General features: G+C 43.9%; 1 protein-coding gene, 1 long non-coding RNA gene and 1 pseudogene across 3 annotated transcripts in view; 2 read left to right on the top strand and 1 right to left on the bottom strand.

Moving 5' to 3' along the window:
* The first annotated feature begins 9755 nt into the window (after positions 1-9755).
* On the top strand, positions 9756-10856 carry LOC144382455 (chromobox protein homolog 3-like; annotated as a pseudogene).
* A 3858-nt stretch (positions 10857-14714) lies between these two features.
* Positions 14715-19014, bottom strand: LOC144382553 (uncharacterized). The gene is made up of 3 exons (XR_013449675.1): positions 18397-19014; positions 16345-16480; positions 14715-15981 (listed from the first exon to the last, which is right to left on the bottom strand). It is a non-coding gene; the product is annotated as an uncharacterized LOC144382553 (long non-coding RNA).
* The window catches only part of EXOC6 (exocyst complex component 6), a 211605-nt gene continuing 210743 nt past the window's right edge, over positions 19009-19870 (top strand). For both annotated transcript variants that reach the window (XM_078077357.1, XM_078077356.1), the window contains exon 1: positions 19009-19133. In XM_078077357.1, the coding sequence (XP_077933483.1) occupies positions 19033-19133 (101 nt within the window). In that variant the 5' untranslated portion in view covers positions 19009-19032. The remainder of the gene's footprint in view (positions 19134-19870) is intronic.

The following is a 19870-nucleotide window of genomic DNA, read 5'->3' as shown; positions in this document are numbered from 1 at the left end:
AGTGGCTCAGTCAGTCTCCCTGCTCAGCGGAGAGCCTGCTTCTCCCTCTCCCTCTGCTGCTCGCCCTGCTTGGGCTCTCTTTCTCTCTGTCAAATAAATAAATAAAATCTTAAAAAAAAAAAAGGAAATTTTAAAAATAAAAATTTGGTGTATGTGGGGAGAAGAACCAATTTTTCTTTTTTAAGATTTTATTTATTGGGACGCCTGGGTGGCTCAGTCAGTTAAGCGGCTGCCTTCGGCTCAGGTCATGATCCCGGGGTCCTGGGATCGAGTCCCACATCGGGCTCCTTGCTCGGCGGGGAGCCTGCTTCTCCCTCTGCCTGCCTCTCCCCCTGCTTGTGTTCTGTCTCTCTGACAAATAAATAAATAAAATCTTTCAAAAAAAAAAAAAAAAAAAAGATTTTATTTATTTATTTGACAGAGACCAGCGAGAGAGGGAACACAAGCAGGGGGAGGGGGAGAGGGAGAAGCAGGCTCCCCGCAGAGCAGGGAGCCTGATGCGGGGCTCGATCCCAGGACCCTGGGATCATGACCTGAGCCGAAGGCAGATGCTTAATGACTGAGCCACCTGGGCACCCCAAGAATCAATTTTTTTTAACTGCATGATGCTTAGGGCTGGATGGGTCATCACAGATATGTGTTCATGGGTACAGTGTCATTACCTACGAATTGTTCTCTACAGCATAGTATAGTGATGACCAACATTCTCTTATGACCAGAGTGATTTCTTTCTTTCTTTCTTTTCTTTTTTTTTTTTTTCAGAGAGGGAGAGAGAGAGGGGAGGGGCAGAAGGAGAGGGAGATAGAGAATCTTAAGCAGACTCCATACCCAACGCAGTGCCTGATTCAGGGCTCGATCTCACAACCCTGAGATCATGACCTGAGCCGAAATCAAGAGGATGTTTAACTGACTGAGCCCCCCAGGCACCCCCCAGAGAAATTTCCCATTGTGCTTTTATTTATATATTTTCAGATTCTGATAAATTCAATATGGAACTGTCAGAGTTTTGCATAATTTGGACCAACATTTCCTAACAAGGCAGAGGTAACTCTTAGCTTGTAGCTTTTGCTATCATTCATTCAATAAACATTCTTGAGCACCTACAGTATACAGAGCAATGTGTTAAGTGTTATGTGGAATACAAATATGAATCAAATAGACATTCTGTTCTTAATCTGATGATTTGGTATAAATTTAAAAACCTTTCACACAAGTGACTTTAACACAAGATAGAAGATCACTGCTTTGTGTCGAGTCCTGGAGGAGGGCATCATCACTTCCTCTGGAGGGAAAGGGTATTAGGCGTATTCCTGTTGCCTTGTTCCATCCTGCAGTGGACGAACAGTGGGGCTGAGAGTTGAAGCTATTGGTGGAGCTGGAGTGAAGAATCCTGCACTGATCTGCTCTTGCTCCCTGACCCATCATTCAGTGGCTGAAAACAACCACCATTTATTATTGCTCCTGTGTCTGTGGGTCACTGGGGCCTGGCTGACTTAGCCCAGGCTTGGGTGGGCAGCTTTGCTTCAAGCTGGGGCAGCTGCATGGGAATATACACCTCTCTTTGCAGTTTGTGAATCAGGGGGGATGACCCTGCTTCATGTATCTCTCATCCCCCGTGGACCAGCGAGCTAGGCAGGGCCTGTGTTCCCAGGTGCTGGCAGAGGTGTACGAGGTCAAAAAGAAATAAGTGAGGCCTCACAAAGCCTAGGCTCAGAGCTCACACACTGTCCCTCCAGCTCGTATATAGTTGGCCAGCAGAAGTCACAGGCTAAGCCCAAAGTTGTGGGTCAAGGGGGAACACCGTGCCCTCAGTGAGGTACTGGCCAGGGTATGGATGCAGGGAGAAGTGAAAAACTGGCGCAGTTTATGACATATGCCTTGTAGTTATATGACTATTACATCTTTAGGAGAAATAACTTCAATTTTTTTACAGGGCAAAATTTAAAAATCTGATAAAATCTTGTAAAAATTAGGTTCATATGGGGGTGCCTGGGTGGCTCAGTTGGTTAAGCATCTGCTTTTGGCTCAGGTCATGATCCTGGGGTCCTGGGATCAAGCCCCTCGTCGGGCTCCCTGCTCAGTGGGGAGCCTGCTTCTCCTTCTCCTCCCCACTTGTGCTCTCTCTTGCTACTTCTTTTTTTCTCAAATAAATAAATAAAGTATTTTAAAAAAGTAGGTTCATATGGAAAAATGTCCCTAGCCATCCCTTTAAATACTGACTTTCTATAGGGGGCAAGACAGCATGAGATTATACTTGGACTTGGGGAAGATCTAATGCAAGTGGTAATGGGAGTCATGTGCCCATTTAATTTTTTTAGGCCTTCTTGGGGCTGGCTGTGGGCCTCATTTTCCCTTGCTAGTTTGGGCCCTTACTTACTGCACTCTTTCTTCCTCTCAGTGGCAACCAGCCCCCTTAACATCCCGACATCTTCATGTTTTCTCCCTCCCCATCAAAGCCTCTTCTGCAGGAAGGATCTGGCAAACTCATGCACAGTGAGGCCTAAGTGACCAACAAGGATTAAAAGCTAAGTGCTTTCAGGAGCATTTGTATTTGAGCAGGGGACAGAAGAAGGAATGGCTCAAACACCCAGCAGTGACTAGGGTGGAGAAGTGAAGGACATGGGGAGCCGAGGAACTAGCCCAGTGACCTCAAAATCATAGCCTATAAGGCGTTACATTTTTCCTGGACAAGCTACCTGCTGGGATTTTGTGGGCAAGGGTATAATTGCAGAAATAACTAGGAGCATGGCTTGTATTATGTATTTAGCTTAAGTAATATTAAAATATGTGCCCTGACAAGTCAATTGTATTTAATAATGTTGTATAGTGTAATGGTTTCCAAATTCCTACCGGAGTTTGCAGTTACTATCTCTGAGAAACGAATAAACAAACATAGCAGACATCAGGCAAGAACTTTCTGAACTGTGTCAAGGTTAATAATAAGTAAAATGTTATAAGTAGGGACAGGACAGCAACAGCTGTGCCACATTCTTGGAAGCAAAGGTTTTGATAGCATGAAGTCAGCCCGTGAGCTCAGTTTTTGCTCCTACTCTGGGTGAACACAGAACACTTACAATAATTATAACAAAAATCACATTTCTTTTATAAATTACAACTGTTTTGCACTCAAAATCTGATGTCTGCTGCTGGAAGATCAGGGGCATGTGAAGCAATGTTGGAAGAAGACCCAGATCAAAATTATGAGAATGTCTTGGCTGAGATTCAGTCTTTCGAGCTGCCCATTGAAGCGACTTTAAGGTAGGGCTCCTTTATATTTGTTCTTCCTTTAGTGGTGATAAGGCAGTCTTATTCACTTCTTTTTATGCTTTCCTCTATAAAAGAATAAAAAGTAAAATTTGAAAAATAATTACAATTCTGTATGTACCTAATCTCTACCTCTTTTCTTATCTTTAGAGAAATTACAATAAACAATCGACTCTTTTTTGCATATTTTTTTCCTGATTCATCACCACAATATTTAAAAAATAGAAATGACTTTCAAGAGATCAAAAAGGGCCTCTTGCCATCTCCAAATAGATGTCCCATCTCATTTATATAAGATTTCAATGGTTTTCTCTAAAATACTGCTTAGTGAAAAACATTGAGAATAATGAGACATATCAGTGAAACAAACTTCTATTTGGGTAGATGTGAGTTTTAGGGGAAAAAAAGCAAAATGTTTATTTGCATTGTTGCTACTTGGGTATATGGTGACCTCTCAGATGTGTATTTTTTTTTATTTCCACGTAACATTTAAAAATAGCTTCTTTGGTAATAGGAGGATTAATTTGCACATTTTAAGAACAGGATTAAAATGAAAGACCATGTATCTTTATGTTAAAAGGGCAGCATTAAAAAGTTAATTCTTTCTGCCTGCCTGTAACTGACAGCTATTAGTGTGGGAATGACAATCACTGAATTTGATAGCAACAGTCAATAAATATTTGTTGATTAAATAAAAGGATTTTTTTGGGGGGGGGTGTTGTCTCTTCATCCTCAGAAAGGGCCCAGGGCCAAGTTGCTTTGAAATATGCTACAGTTTAAATCTGAGTAAATTTCTCCCAAGTATTTAAATTTGATTTTGCTTTAAATATATTTTGAATCTCTTCAAAGGGCCTAGGGTAGTGTTGGGGGTATGGGAAGGCATTGATATTTATTGGTTGATTCTTGGATTATCAATATGTAGGTACAGTTGTAAAATATTTACAAATCTATTACAGTTTTTCCTTACACTTTCATTTTATCCAAGCATTCATGAACATCCCATGAAGAGGGGAAGGTAATTTCTATCATATTTAATAGGTAGAAGAAACCAGAGCTTTTTTACTAATGGGAAACTCAATAATTTTTTCCATATAGAACAAACTTTATGCTGTACCAGCACTTTCTAGAACTTGTACATTTGTCTGGTGGCTAGATCAGAAGTCTAAAGGGGAACAAACGGGTGAGGGGAACCTAGACATATGTTAGTTACTGTGGCCTCTGATGCCGTTGCTGCTTCAGAGCTCTTGGCCTTCAACCCCTGACCCTCACCACCTCTCCCCTGGTCTCACAACTGTGGTTAACACCTACACACGTCATCCCTCCATGGACCTATCCTCCTAGCTAGTGTTGCTTGGTATTGGATATGACTTCCTGCTTTGGATCTTGGAGCTTTCCTACCCTCTGTTTTTAGGGCAAATATTCCCAGTCTTGTACCTGGTCTTCGTAAAGAAGAAATCAGTGTAGATCCAGCCCTCACAGCACTCTCCCAGTGTCACCCTCAAGAGGGGAGACAACATCGATATTTTCTCCGGGTGTTGTCCTGTCGCCACCAGAGTGGACCTGCAGTATCCCCTGTTAGCTTCATGTCTGGGTTATTGAACAAGGGATGAGAGCATTCTTTTGCAAAGACTCCCGCTAAAATACTCCAGTGTTATTTAGAGGGTAGACACAGAGCTCTTAATAAAACTTTATCTGGGACAATATTAACCAAAATTAGTTTTCCTAAACTTTTGCTTTAGTCATTGATTAGATGAAGACTTCTTAGACTGGCATTCGATGCTTTTTTGCACATACGTATGCATGTCATTGATGTTCCCTTGTCAACTGTTCTTTTCTACTGTTATTACAAAACACATCAGCTCGTGTGGTCAAATATGAGAATTGGAAAATCAAGACAGGACTTCCATTTTGGCTGAACTAGACTGTTTACTATTTGATAATGTGTCCTGAGATTTTCTTCCTCCTGTGTCCATGGTTTATTATTATTATTATTATTGTTATTATTCACTCTTAGCCCTGCAACCTGCCTTGCAGGGCATGGTTCAAATGTTCTTTCTTCTATGAAGCCTCTCATGATCCCCCAGCCACATGTGAATACCCATCCTTTGAAGTCCCAAAGAATCCAGGGCATTTATCCTGACTTAAAGTGTGTGTGTTGTTATTTTATAACCATTTTCAGGTGGAAAGATTCCTGAGGGCAGGAATGTATCTTCCTTTTACCTTTGTATCCTCTGCAGAAGATTCTGCCAACAGAGTAGCTAGATAAATATTCGTTGAACTGATTTGTATGAGCTTCTGAACTCATCATGGTGACCTTGTGAAGCAAAAGAAAGGAGGCAGTTGAGAGAGAAAGTCATCCTTTGAGGGAAGCGGAGGAGGTGGTGGAACTATTTGAATAGCGACAAGCTCTAAAGGCAGACATGGCGGCTAGTGGATCTGGTTGGATGCGGATTGGCCGGTTGGGTTACACAGGCCCTGCTGGGAGGCCCTGGAGTGGACAGTGAGGGAAGGGGTAGGACATTGAGAGGACAGGGCTAGCAATGCAGGAGAGAAACATTCTCAGGGAAAGCCCTGCACCTGGGAATGGAGAGAGTTCTGTTCACTTTTCCTTGTCACAGAAGAAAGGCATTGCTTCAACAAACATTTCCTGTCATAAAATCTTTGACTCTGTTAGCTTCCTTCCCCTGCCCACCTGGTTTTCCAGGTAGGGAGTCTGAGGTGCCCTGTTCGAGGTCAGGGTTCAGATCAGAGCCAGGTGGGGTTTGCTCCTCTAACAAGGTGATCTCCCCAGAGCTCAGTGACTCAGGACTTGGAGACGGTTTCTGCTTTGGTCATTTAAGGGTGACTCAGCAGCTCATCTTTCACGGGGTGCAAGCTTCCTAGTGCTCACCCCCACACATCATGTGGGGGACTGGGTCTCCTCTCCCTGAGGAGTTGTGGGGGGTTGCTGAGACCAGGAGTCATGCCGTGGGGTACTGTCAGTGGTCCATAGTCTCTTTCGCCCTGCCTATCTGCATTCCCCCCTCTTCCCGATTTCCCACTTGGCTGCTCCCAGAACAAGCTTCTCCCAGATAGTCCAGGCTGTCTCCTGCCTGACTCTCCCACTGGGACCTTGGGTCTGCTCCTTTGGCCCTCCTTTTTTGTGTGTGTGTGAAAAGGTGGACAAGAATCAGATGATTCTGAGGTCCTGTGTTTGTTTTCATTCTTTGTGTGAAATGGGACCGCTGCCTGTAGTATTTTTTTTTTTTAAGATTTTATTTATTTATTTGACAGAGAGAGACACAGCGAGAGGGAACACAAGCAGGGGGAGTGGGAGAGGGAGAAGCAGGCTTCCCGCTGAGCGGGGAGCTCGATGCGGGGCTCGATCCCAGGACCCTGGGATCATGACCTGAGCTGAAGGCAGACACCCAACAACTGAGCCACCAGGCGCCCCCCGCTGCCTATAGTATTAAGTTTAAAGGAGAGAGTTTTAGGGGAGAGCTGAGATACTATATTTTTCCATGATTTGTGTTGCCAATGAAATAGCCATTAAAGACATTGCAGGCAGCTCTAACAGTGGAGTTGGGAATAAAATTCCAGCGTAGAAAAGCAGAATTTGGTATTAGCCGTGCAGATGGTGAGTGAGTTTAAGAGAAAAGGGAGAAACGACGAGAAAGGTCTACTGCTAGTGCCTCTGTCGTCCTAGCATGGCTTTGCTTTGGGCGGTCAGATGGCTGGTAGGCTGAAACTCACCAGCAGGTGGCAGCTGGAATTAGTTTTGGGGCCCTTACCCTTTTGCCCTGGGCATAACTGCTCTTACCATGTTACCACTGTATGCTAATTTCCACGGGATTTTCTCAGTCTTTTTCAATTTTCTTTTTTTAAAAAAATTTTTTTAAAGATTTTATTTATTTATTTGACAGAGAGAGACACAGCGAGAGAGAGAGAACACAAGTAGGGGGAGTGGGAGAGGGAGAAGCAGGCTTCCCGCCGCGTAGGGAGCCCGATGTGGGGCTCGATCCCAGGACCCTGGGATCATGACCTGAGCCGAAGGCAGACGCCCAACCGACTGAGCAACTCAGGCGCCCCTATCTTTCAATTTTCTGACTTTCATTCCAGTCCCCCCATGTGGCTTAGATATATGTCCAGCTCCTTGCAGCTCCTGCATCTGGGGGCATGCTTGTCCCTGGTAGGCTTAAGGGCTGTTTGGAGCCCCACTAAAGGAAAGTGCTAGCACTGGCCTTATTCAGCCTTTCCAACTTCCTTTAAGAAGGATGGGCACCAGGTCTCACGCAGCACATCAATTCCAATGCACTGGTAGTGGTTGCCTGAATCCCACATTGAGGTGATTCTCATAGATTAGTGACGGCAGCCGCGGACGTCGGAGAGGGCAGCAGCAGTGTTCATAGCGTTTGCCATGTTCACGCTAGAGCTTCCTGTGGCCAGGGAGCTGCCCATTAGACCTGCCCTACCCCACGGGTCCTGGCTCCAACCTGCATGTTGCCTGGGCTCCTGATGCCTCTTGGGGTCCTGCAGGTCTGTTGTTAGGCTCTTAGAACAGGTCCTGAAGTCACAGCATGTCTGAAGGCTTTTGGGTTCACAAGTCCCAGTGTGTCTTATGGCTCTAGCTGACCCGAGGGAGGAGAAGGGCGGATTGAGGGCGCTGCAAAGTTAGTGGGAAGTAGAGAAAGGGGACGTGTCCAAAGAAGGCCTTACAGAGGGCTGGGAAAAATAGGAGGAAAAGGGAATTGTACACGATGACGTACCAGAAGACATTTTTGTAATTGTTTTATGATAACATAATTGTTTTACAGTTGTATTCAGACTCTCTCGGGCTCTTTTCCAAAAGCTGACCATGAAGTTTTACCAGTTTCAGAGCAAACAGGATATTGTTATTTCTCTGACTTTAATGTTTTTAGGAATGAAGATAACATGCTTTTAGGAAAGGACAGAAAACATTTAAAAAAAAATCCAACTAATTAACTGTGTATACAATAAAATCTTGGGATGACATGCTAATAAATGTAACTAGTTAGCACCTGTAGACATTTTACAATGCTCTTGCTGTATATACCTTCAGAAATGTAAGCTTTCCATTAAATCTTACCCCATTAAGTACACTGATTAACATCAAAGGTCCAGGTTTTATTAGTTGTTTGATTTTGGCTTTAGTTTCTGAAACTATAAAGTAGGGATGAAGAACTTTTTTTTTAAAGATTTTATCCATTTATCTGAGAGAGAGAGAGAGAGAGACTGCGTGAGCACAAGAAAGGGGAGGGGCAGATGGACTGGGAAAGGGAGAAGCAGACTCCCAAGCTGAGTGCAGAGCTGAGCCTGAGTGGGGGGCACGATCCCAGGACACTGTGAGATCATGACCTGAGCTGAAGGCAGACACTTAATTGACTGAGCCACCTAGGCGCCCCCAAAATGGAGATTATAATACAACCCATCTCAAATGGTTAATAAATACAAAGTGCTTAGCACAATGCCTGCCTAGCACATTGTAAATGCTCAATAAATATTAGCTATTATTATTATGTCTCATTTACATCTGGGATATATATTCCAGTATAATTTAATAAATATATAGAGTGTTGAAATAAACAAGCACTCACAACATCTTGAAATACTGATTAAGTGGGAAATATTGAGTAATGCGAATTTTATTTTGGTTGTATAATATTCAGGGGAGAGAGGTATCCCTTTCTCAAAACCATATTTACTAATGCTTATATTTTATACTAATGTAATATCATTACCTCATTTAATCTTGGATGAGAGTGGTGTAGTGTGGATATATATGGAGTCCAGAGAAGCTGTCCAGGAATAAATGTGGGCCTAACCATGACTGAGGCCCACCTGTCCGCAGCACCTCGGGAAAGCCTGAGTCCCCAGTGAGAGTGGGCTGTGTAGTTGGCAAACTTCTGAACATTTCAGTGATAGCATTCATTGTTTGATCTTCAGTGCAACACAAGAGAAAAGCTAAAAAACATTTTTATATCTGGGAACCAAGTATTTTAACCAGGGAGATAGTTTTGTTTCTTTACTGGTTAAATGAATGGACTCTGGCGCCAGAGGATGTAGGTTCAAATTTTGCATCTATCATTACTAATGGATCTACTGAAGGGATTACATGAATTAGGCATGAAATGTATTTAATGTAATGCCTCATACATAGTAAATGCTCATTCACTCATTTGTTCATTCATTCAGTAAATAAATGTTTATGCAGCGCCTACGGTGTGGCAGGCAGTGGTCTAGGATGGTCAATGGTTTTGCTGTTGATAGAGCAAGATGAAGACCTGGACAGTCCCTGCTCAGAGGGAGCTTGTATTTTAGTGAAGGGAGCTAGAAATAAACAAATAAGAAAGTGGTATTGTGGCAGTTCCCCAGCACCCCCTGCCCCCCCTCAGGTGTGGCTGGAGCTTGAAGCATTGAGGGCCTGGACACCGCAGACCCGGAGCCACTCAGGGGCTGCTCTTCAAGTAGCTCTTCAAGTCTGCAATAAAAAAATGGCCTCCAATTAAACTAGATTGCAAAGAATGGTAAAGAAGGAGCGCCTGGGTGGCTTAGTCAGTTAACCATCTGACTCTTGATTTCGACTCAGATCATGACCTCAGGGTCATGAGATCCAACCCCGATTCGGGCTCCACGCTGGGCATGGAATCTGCTTAAGATTTTCTCTCTCTCTCTCTCTCTCTCTCCCTCTGCCCCTCCCCCTCCCTCTCTGGAAAAAAAAAAAGGGAAAGAAAGAGAATGGAAAGAGTAAAAAACTAGAAGAGGCAGAGCCTGAGGAATCTGTGGTGGAAAAAGTACTGGACCGCTGGGTAGTGAAGGGGAAGGTGGAGTATTTCCTGAAGTAGAAGGGAACTCACAGATGCTGATGATACTTGGGAACCTGAAGAAAATTCAGATGGTCCAGAGTTAATTGAAGCATTTCTTAATTCTCGAAAGCTGGTAAAGAAAAAGATGGTACCAAAAGACAATCTTTATCTGACAGTGAATCTGATTATAGCTAATCAAAGAAGAAAAGAGATGTTGCTGATGAACCAAGAGGCTTTGCCAGAGGTCTTGGTCCTGAACAAATAATTGGTACCACAGACAGCAGCGGAGAATTCAAGTCTCTCATGAAATGGAAAGATTCAGATGAGGCTGACTTGGTGCTGGCAAAAGAGGCAAATAGGAAGGGTCCTTAAATTGTAATTGCTTAAAAAAAAATTTTTTTTTTTAAGTAGGCTCCATACACAGGGTATAGCCCAACATGGGGCTTGAACTCATGACCCTGAGATCAAAACCTGAGCTGAGATCAAGAGTCAGGTGCTTATTAACCCAGGTGCCCCCACTGTAATTGCTTTTTAAGATTTTTAAAAAATTTATTTATTTATTTGAGAGAGAGCGAGAGCGCCGAGGGGCAGAGGGAGAGGGAGAAAAGCAGTCTCCCTGCTGAGTGTGGAGCCTGATGTGGGGCTCAATTCTATGACCCTGAGATCATGGCCTGAGCCAAAATCAAGACTCAGATGCTTAACTGACTGAGCCACCCAGGTGCCCCTGTAATTGCTTTTTATGAAGAGAAACTAACTTGGCATTCTTGTCCAGAAGATGAAGCTCAATAATTGCTTGCGTTGCTTTACATATTTATAGATATATAAATAAAATCTGGGTTTTGGTTTTTTTGATTTATCAGTGTGAAGAAATAACATTCTAATGAAAATCAACTTTGATATGTTTGTTTTGAAGTAGTATTGGGGGAATTGTTGGGGATTTTTGCATCTGTAGCACTGGTTACTTTGAGCAAATAAAAGCTTTCTGGAGTTGCTTCCTTTATCAGAAAAGAATATTTGAAACCACAGTATATTATTCCCCTGCATTAGAGAACACCTTTTCTAAATGTTGGGGGAGGGGCGCCTGGGTGGCTTAGTTGGTTAAACATCTGACTTTGGCTCAGGTCATGATCTCAGGGGTCCTGGGATCCAGCGTCATGGCAGGCTCTACGCTCAGCAGGGAGTCTGCTTCTCTCTCTCCCTCTGTCCTTCCTCCTGCTTGTACTCTCTCTCTCAGGTAAATAAATTAAATTTAAAAAAATGAATAAATGTTGGGGGAAATCTTCGTATTTGTTACTCAATCAGAATTTGTGTATAAGTCCTATATGCTTGAGGACCATTCTGGGTTTTTTGTTTATTTGGTTTGTGTGTGTGTATACTTAAAATACATATGTAAATGGTTTTCTTTTCTTTTCTTTTTTAACAGTCACCAAAACAAAAACAGCATTTTATAACCATGGATAAGCCTGTGTTTCTAGGATGCCATCATTTTCAGCAGTCTAAGAAATAAATCACTTAAAGATAGATTTTTCCTGAAGCCTTAACCTTTCAAATTTTGTAATTAATTGGACAATTTAAATATAATGTAAATAATTTAAATTGGACAATTTAAAAGCAGCCATATCAGAATCCATATCCATATCTACAGTCATATAAATGCAAGTTCATTTGCAAGATCCCTGAAAGGAAAATATTATTAGTGCCAACAACCTCCCCACCCAAATGAGAAAACTAGACAAGTCCTGGTATGTTTTAGTTGGGTAACAAAACCTAGTTAAATAGACATTTAAAGGTCCCTTCTAGTGAACCATTCCTTTTTAAAATTTTTTTTAAATTTATTTATTTGAGAGAGAGATAGAGAGCATGAGCAGGGGGAGGGGCAGAGGGAGAAGCCGACTCCCTGCTGAGTGAGGAGCCCAACGTGCGTTTTGATCGCATGACCCTGAAATCATGACCTGAGCCAAAATCAAGAGTTGGATGCTTAACTGACTGAGCCCCCCAGGTGCTCAGAACCATTCCTTTTCAAGAAGTTGAAATCCCTGTGCTGTATTGACTAAAAGGTCATGATTCATGGAATGTCTAAGACTTTGTTCATGGAAACTTAATCATAATCAGATGGTTAGAGATGTTGGCAATTTAGGACCTGCAGGAATAAATGGGTGAACAAACTTAAATCTAAATTCTTGACCTGCTTGTTTTTTCTTTACCCCAACTCATTCCTTATATGTAGGCTCAATCTTCTCACTATTTGAGTTACTGTTTCAGCATAAACCAGGGAAAACCGTAACTTGCTGGTCACAATGTTATCCGGCTGCATATTGTTTATTGTAAATACTGGTAAACAGTGGTCAGTAAGGTTTTATATTTTAAAAAAAAGTGGTATTAAGTGCTATGATGAAGAACAAAACAGGGCGAGGGAGGTCCAGGGATGCTGTTTTGCAGAGAGTGGCCAGGACGTAAATGTCAGCTATTACTATTATTTCATTACATTACATTAGTTACATTTCTAAACCCTTTTGCTGAGAGAAGAAAAATAGGACAAGTGAGAGGAGAGGGAGAAAGGGCAAAAGGAATAAAAGGAAGCTAAGTGAGACAGGAGTGAGGAATAGAGAGTGCATTGAACAGGATGAACAGGAAAACCAACAATGAGGAGAAGAAAGAGGAGAATAGTTGATGTTATAAGCTGGGGGTGGGAGGGAAGAGGAAGGAAAAGCTAGAATGGAACTCAGAGAATAATATTGCTCTTCAGTTGCTCAATGGACTTGAAAATGTTTAGCTTTGGGATGGGTGAGCCAATGGAGCTTTCAAGACATTGTTCTGGGGTAGGACTAGTGATATAATTTGCCAGACCCAAGGCAAAATGAAAATGCAGGGCCCTTTGTTCAGGAATTATTAAGACTTACAAGGTGGAGATGGCAGAGCATTAAGCCAAGAGCAAGCACATAGGTCACATACTGATGAGCCAGCCCTGTCTAAGAGCTTAGCACACAGCCTGGCGCACAGCAAGCATTCAGTAAAAATGGTCGTTGAATGAACAGAACCTAGGGCTAATTACTTTTGAACTTCTCTGAGGACTGGCTCATATTTCAGAAAAACTGACTTTATTTGGCTCCAATTTCAAATTTCCTTCTATTGTTCTCCACCACGGGGTCCAGATCTTTATGGAACAACACACTCCTGGACATGGTTTTTGCAGCAGGAATCCTCTTGTGGCCTGGCTGGGCTTCATTCATATCCTCTTGCACTTACAGAGTGTGGCCACTTGAGGTCACTGCACCAACAAGGCAGAAGTTAAAGGACTACCCCAAAGAGTGAGGGGCTAAAAGGCACCACTGGTGGAAGGGTTAGTTATTAAAGCCAATGTATAAAGACTGCCTCTCCTTTACATTTTGATACAGTTCTACAGTTATATAAGTAGGGCTTTTAAACTCCGTAGGAAACATCTGAAAGATGTTAGCCAAGTCTTGAGACGATGAAGATCAGGAAGTCAGCTCTAGGGTTCCCAGGAGTGGGGAGGGGCGTCATTCTTTAGAGATGTCCCCTACCTTATGAAACATGGTTTCACCGCATTCAGGCTTAACATCAGAAGTATCTGCAGGTGGATCATTCACTTAACAACTATTAACTGGGCTGGACAGCCAACAAAACAGACATTGTTCCTGTGCCAGGAAGTGGAGAGAGACGCAGCGATCTGTTTACCACCACAATATGTGCCTCAGAGGAGGAGCACTGCCTCCAAAGACAACAAAGAGGCACTTGACTTCTCTGAGATCTGGAGGGATCACTTAAGTGGATCTGGAACCAAGAGTCTAACCTCAAGGACATGGTCCTGTTTCCTCCTCTACAACAGAAAACAAATTTCAGGCAGTTTCCACCTATCGAGCGTTCAGAAAAATGAAGTTCAAGTTCAGAAAATCCTGATATAAAACCAGGATACTTGGTTAATGATTAGGAAAAAGAACATTTTTGTGTCTGGTTTTTATTTGTATTTTATCAAAGAGGAAGCTAAATTCAGGGCTTCCTGTTTAAAAAATAAATGTCTGATAGTCCTGGTCTCTAATGCTAATGTTGATTGAGCTCTGGGCTAGACATTATGCAAATACTATCTCCTTTAATCCCCACACAACTTGGTGAGCTAGGAGCTGTTATTGTCTCTAATTCACACTTGAAGAAACTGAGGTTTAGACAAGTTAACTAGCTCTCTGGAGGCCCAACATCTAGTAAAAGATGAGCTGGAATTTGAACCCAAGCAGTTAAATGCCAGACCAGGGCCGCTGCTTTCTACAGACTCCTTCTGAGGGACGAGCTTTGCCAAGGTTGGTTATGAGTCTGCAGACAAGTGGCTCAAAGTAGAAGTCATTAGTGACAAAGAGTGTATTTACAGGTTAAATCCTTACTTTGATGGTTAGTTTCCTACTGGACACAGAATGCATCTCTTGTCCTGCCAGTCTTCCTGGTTTACATTTCTCCTCCCAGGAGTCCTGAAGTGAGATTTTGAGTGGATCTCTGGAAGTCAAAATCTACTGACCGAAAAATAACCCAATATGCATGTGCAATCTGCCTGTGTGTGCCCCACAACCCTCCAACCTCCTTAGACCAGACTGGTTAAATCATCTATCTCATGGGTAAAACAACATTGGAACATGCTTCTTGGCTGGCTTTTTTTTATTAATGGGAGAAACAAGAACTGGTTAATAGCTCCATCTTCTTCAACTCACTAGCTCTGTGGCCTTGGACAAATGACTTAATTTCTTTTTCTTTTTTAAAGATTTATTTATTTATTTATTTTTGAGAAAGAGAGAGAGAGCATGCACAAGCGGGGGGACGGGGAGTAGGGGCAGAGGGAGAAGCAGACTCCCCACTGAACAGGCAGAGTGACGCGGGACTCGATCCCAGGATCCTGGGATCATGACCTAAGCCAAAGGCAGATGGTTAACCGATGGAGCCCACCCAGGCGCCTGACAAATGACTTAATTTCTGTAAGTCTGTTTCCGCATGTTAAACTGGAGATAGTGAAAGTACCCCCATAGGTTTAAATTAGACTTCAGTAAAATTAGTAGTAATTAAATTCCCAGTTAAATTACTGATTAAGTTAGTAAAGATTAAATTAGATGATATAAAGGACTTAGCAAGTAGTGTTCAATATATAGCTATTGTGGTTTTTATTTTGGCCTATAGCTGAAATTCTTTATATTTTAGAAATGTATCACTTAGAATAGAATTAGAATAGGCTTCTTTTGCGCATTTATGTATTTGTTATATCTATGCCTGAAGTTAAAATTTATATAGTTATTTAGAACATTTAGCTTTAAATTCTTAGCAAAAAACTTCAGGTGCTAACGGAACTGTCAGCAGTCACAAAGGGAACCAGCAAAAGCTGTTTCAGAAGGAGAAGTATATGGACTTCCTTCTGTCTTGACTTGAATTGAGGGGAAGATACTGCTGCTTCTATTGAAGTAATCTCTATGGGCAGGTGTTGAAACAGGCCTGGAGTGAGGAGTGCCAAAGCAGGGCTGGCTTCCCAGACTAGGGGCTGGGTTTGGGTAGATGATGTCAGGATTGGTGAAGAGAAGAGGAGAAAGTCTTGGGTAATGAATGCTCAGGAAAGGAATGTTCCATCAGGAAACAGTCGCCAAATAAGAAGGTGGCCTGTACCACTTGCCCTGCTCTCTTCGCCTTGCTTTACTCTTCAGAATAATGAATTCTGGCCATGCACATCGGCTGAGCTAAGATGGTCTGCCATTTCCTGCAGAGAGAACTGGCTTCCTCTTCTCTTTGTAGGAAGATATAAAATTTGTCTTCATTTCATATGTTTTGGGGCTCGATTTTCAAAAGGTTTATTTTCTTCTCTCAAGAGCCGAAACTGCAATTCAGATGTGCTAACACCAGGTGCCTCAATCCTTGTAGATGCAGTCAGCTAAGAAAAAAATTCAGTTTTTTACTACTCAACAGAAACCATGGTATGAAGGTCCCAAACAATGGGGTCCAGGTACTGGGTTTGGCTTGATTCAAGGATAAAATTCAACCATGTAAAAACAAAAGTCCATAAATATTGTTTCTTGAATTGAAGCCCTTGATAAAAGTGGGCATCATGGAATTTGAGGTACACATTTGTCTGTTATTACTACAGATTTCTATTAAGGCAACTGAATACAACCATATAAAATGTTACATTTGATGTCAGTATGTAAAGAGCAAATTTGAAAAAACTAACTTTTTACAATTTAATAATTGTTTTAATTCCAAATTGTTACCAATCACAGATTAATCAAACTCCTACCTTATGCTCAGACCTGTTTGGCATGCTCCTTTCTAACTCATCCTGAATTCTTTCCCATGGCTTCAGAGCTTCAGCATTGTCTGGTTTCAAAACCCCTTCAGCTTTCTCTCAGCCACATGCAGAACTCCATGGGGAACTATAGAAAATTGCAAAATTAAAAAAAAAAGTCAACCCTGAACTTAAGGTCTTTAACATAGTGTGACAGTGCTGGAGGCCTCGGAAAGAGATTTTTTGTGTCTGCATATTCTTGCAGCTTGAGAAAGTGGGATTTCCTAGAGGAGATCTGGATTCTTCTATACCATTGAGACAGTGGAAACAGGCTTGTGATGGGGTGTCTTGGTGGAAAGGGCAGTTGGATGTAGCAGAGCTTCCTTAATCTTCCAAGCCAGTATGTACTAAGGTCAGTTGCATTTTGATTCCCTGGGGGCCAAGTGTACAAAAACAAAACTCACAAACGTATGAAAAGGAACTAATCAAAACAACTGCATGCTATTAAAACAGTTGGTAGTGGAGTGGACAAATGTGCTAAACTGAATCTAGAGTTAGCAGAGAAGGTTGTGATTAGATAGGGGAATTTTTCTTTTTTTTTTTTTTAAGATTTTATTTATTTATTTGACAGAGAAAGACAAGCGAGAGAGGGAACACAAGCAGGGGGAGTGGGAGAGGGAGAAGCAGGCTTCCCGCACAGCAGGGAGCCCGATGTAGGGCTCGATCCCAGGACCCTGGGATCATGACCTGAGCCCAAGGCAGAGGCTTAACGACTGACCCACTCAGGCGCCCCTAGGGGAATTTTTCTGAAGGAGATATATTTGAGTTGAATTTTCCAGGGAGGACAGAAACTTCAGATTAATGGAAAGGAGAACATTTATATATGTTAGTAATGTTTATTGGGCCTTTACTATATGTGGCAGGCAGAATAATGGCTCCCCAAAGAGGTCCGCGTCTTAATCCCTGAAACCTGTAAATATGTCATACATCACAAAGGGATGTTGCAGATGTGATTAAGGTTAAGACCTTAAGATGGAAGATTATTCAGGATTATATGGTTGGGTTCAAACTAATCACAGGGGTCATAAAGAGCAGAGAATCTTTGATGGCCTAGGTCAAACTCAGAGATGTGACTACAGAAAACTGGTCAGAGAGATGCAGTGTTGCTGACTTTAAAGACTGAGGAAGGGGGCCATGAGTCATGAAATCTGGGTAGCCTTTATAAGCTGGAAAAGGTAAGGAAATGAATTCTCTGGAAAGGAACACAGTCATGCTGACACCTTGATTTTAGCCCGGTGAGACCCTTGTTGGACTTCTAACCTATAGAACTGTAAGATAATAAACTTGAGTGTTTTAAGGTACTAAGTTTGTGGTAATTTGTTACAGCCACAATAGAAAACTAATATAATATGAGATAGGGATATGAGGTTTAGACATTACAATTTTGGTCATTTACAGATGGGGAAACTGAAATAGATACTAGGTTCTTGCTCAGTGTCACTCAGCTCTGAAGTGAAGGAGCAGGGAATTAAATTGACGATACCTGTCTCCAGAGCTCATGCAATACCACCTCCCAGGAATTTTTGTGAGGAGGAGGATGGAGATAAGCTTCTAGTAAAAGCTCACTGAAGGGGGTGAGTTACACAGCTGGATAGTAAAGAGCTTGGTTCACTCAAAGGGGAGTTCAAAATCTTGGGTTAATGGGGACCGGAAAATAGTTGTCCCTCAGGGTTAGGTTTGCACTCCCTGATTATCTTCCTCAGTCACTGCTTTGGTCATGACAAACTGGTTTACTCAATGTCTCACAAGAAGTCATTAAACAGGACTCTCCTACACTAGTACTTTTCCGAAGCCACCCCTCCTCTTTCCCATCTGTCTGATGCCTGCTCCTCTCAAGAGCTTGCACCCCTCCTCATCCCAGCTACAGCCCCTGGAAGGCACTTGGGTTCAAGGATTTCGAGAACTAAGGCATGAAATCACACCCTGCTCTGGACCTCTCACGTATCTTTGCCATGAAGTGTCATAGTTTTTCGTCATTTAATTTTCCTGCTGCTTATGACTTACTTCCAAGGTGACTGGCCACTGTGAACTTCCTGCAGGCAGAGACATGAATACACCCGAGCCGTAGTCATGGTCGTCAGCTGGGATCTTCTTGGTACATTCCTAAAATAAATCTTACTCCCACACACAATTTTGATTTTCTGGAGTGGACATTTTCTTTTCTCTGACTCTCTACCTCCCAGTGTACATTAGGCCTCCTTGTTAAATGTTCCTCTAGCTTTTACTACAGATCGAAGGTGATTATTTCATTGTCGACCTGCCTCATTAGTAAGGTATCTTGAACGCGTTAGCAGAGAGTCTGGCACACAGAATACAAGAAGAATATACGGTAAAGCCAGGCCAGTCACTAGGCCAGTCACTAGATAGCAATTAGGGGCAAGTGGAGGGGGAGAGCGGAAGGCGATGCGTCTTCACTCCTCGCCTCGGCCGGCAGCACCCTGCGCTCTGACAGGTGCTGGAGCTGAGACCTGGGTCCGGTCGCGTGCCCGCATGCTGCCTCCCGCACCCTCCGCGCGCCCCCGCGCTGTCTCCGCGCTTGCCACGCCCCCCTCCCCGCCCCCTTGCGCGCGCGCCTCAGGGTGCTCGCCCCCGCTGTCCGCGCGGCGCCGCGCCTCACTGGCTCCTCAGCTTCCAGCCAAGATGGCGGAGAATGGCGATGGTCTGGGCACGGTCCCGGAGCATGAACGGATATTGCAGGAGATTGAGAGCACCGACACCGCCTGCGTGGGCCCCACTCTCCGGTAAAGCTTTCATCCCCGCGGGCCTCGGGCTGCCGCCGCTGGCTGCTCATCAGGAGCCGGGCGGGGCGTCCGCCACCGGCCGCGCGCCGGGCATACCGACAGGTGGTGCGCGCGGAGGCGGGCGGGGGCGCTCCGGGGCGGCGGGCCGAGACCTGGGCCGGGCCCGGGCGGGGAGGGACGGAACAGGCGGCTGCACCTGTAGGCACGGCCCGCCTCAGCCCCGGGCGCTGTCACCGCGCAGCCTGTGGGTGTGGCCGCCGCCGCTCCTCTGACCCCGGGATCCGCGGCGCCGCCCGGCCCTGGCGGCCTGGGGTCCCGAGGACGCGCCTTGGGCCTCCCGGGCTCCCGGCGGGGCTGAGGGCGGCTGTGCTGGGGCGAAGGTTAACTGCCAGCAGCCGCCGTGACTGAGATGCCGAGGCGCCCGCAGGTGGAAACCCTGGCGCGCAGGGCTGCGACGGGCGTGGGAGAATTGAAATTGAGCGGGAGTCGCCGGCACCATTATCCCCCAGCGCGGCCGGAGTAGGCGAGAAGGGAGCGTGGGCTAGCGGGGAGGAGCTGATGCTCAGGAGCGCGCTAGTGTGACCTAGCGCTCCCCCGGCGCGCCTTCTGGAGTCCGGGAAGCTTTTACTTATTTACGGACGTTTCATTAATTTTGCATTAACTTTCCCGTTTATTTTAAAAAAGATCTCCACCCTTTAAAAATAGTACTAGGTAATGAATATTCCAGACTGAATACC

The sequence above is a fragment of the Halichoerus grypus genome, chromosome 7 (assembly GCF_964656455.1).
Source record: "Halichoerus grypus chromosome 7, mHalGry1.hap1.1, whole genome shotgun sequence".
Classification (NCBI taxonomy): Eukaryota; Metazoa; Chordata; class Mammalia; order Carnivora; family Phocidae; genus Halichoerus; species Halichoerus grypus.
The sequence above is the reverse complement of the archived record's forward strand: the minus strand, read 5'-3'. Positions and strand labels throughout refer to the sequence as shown.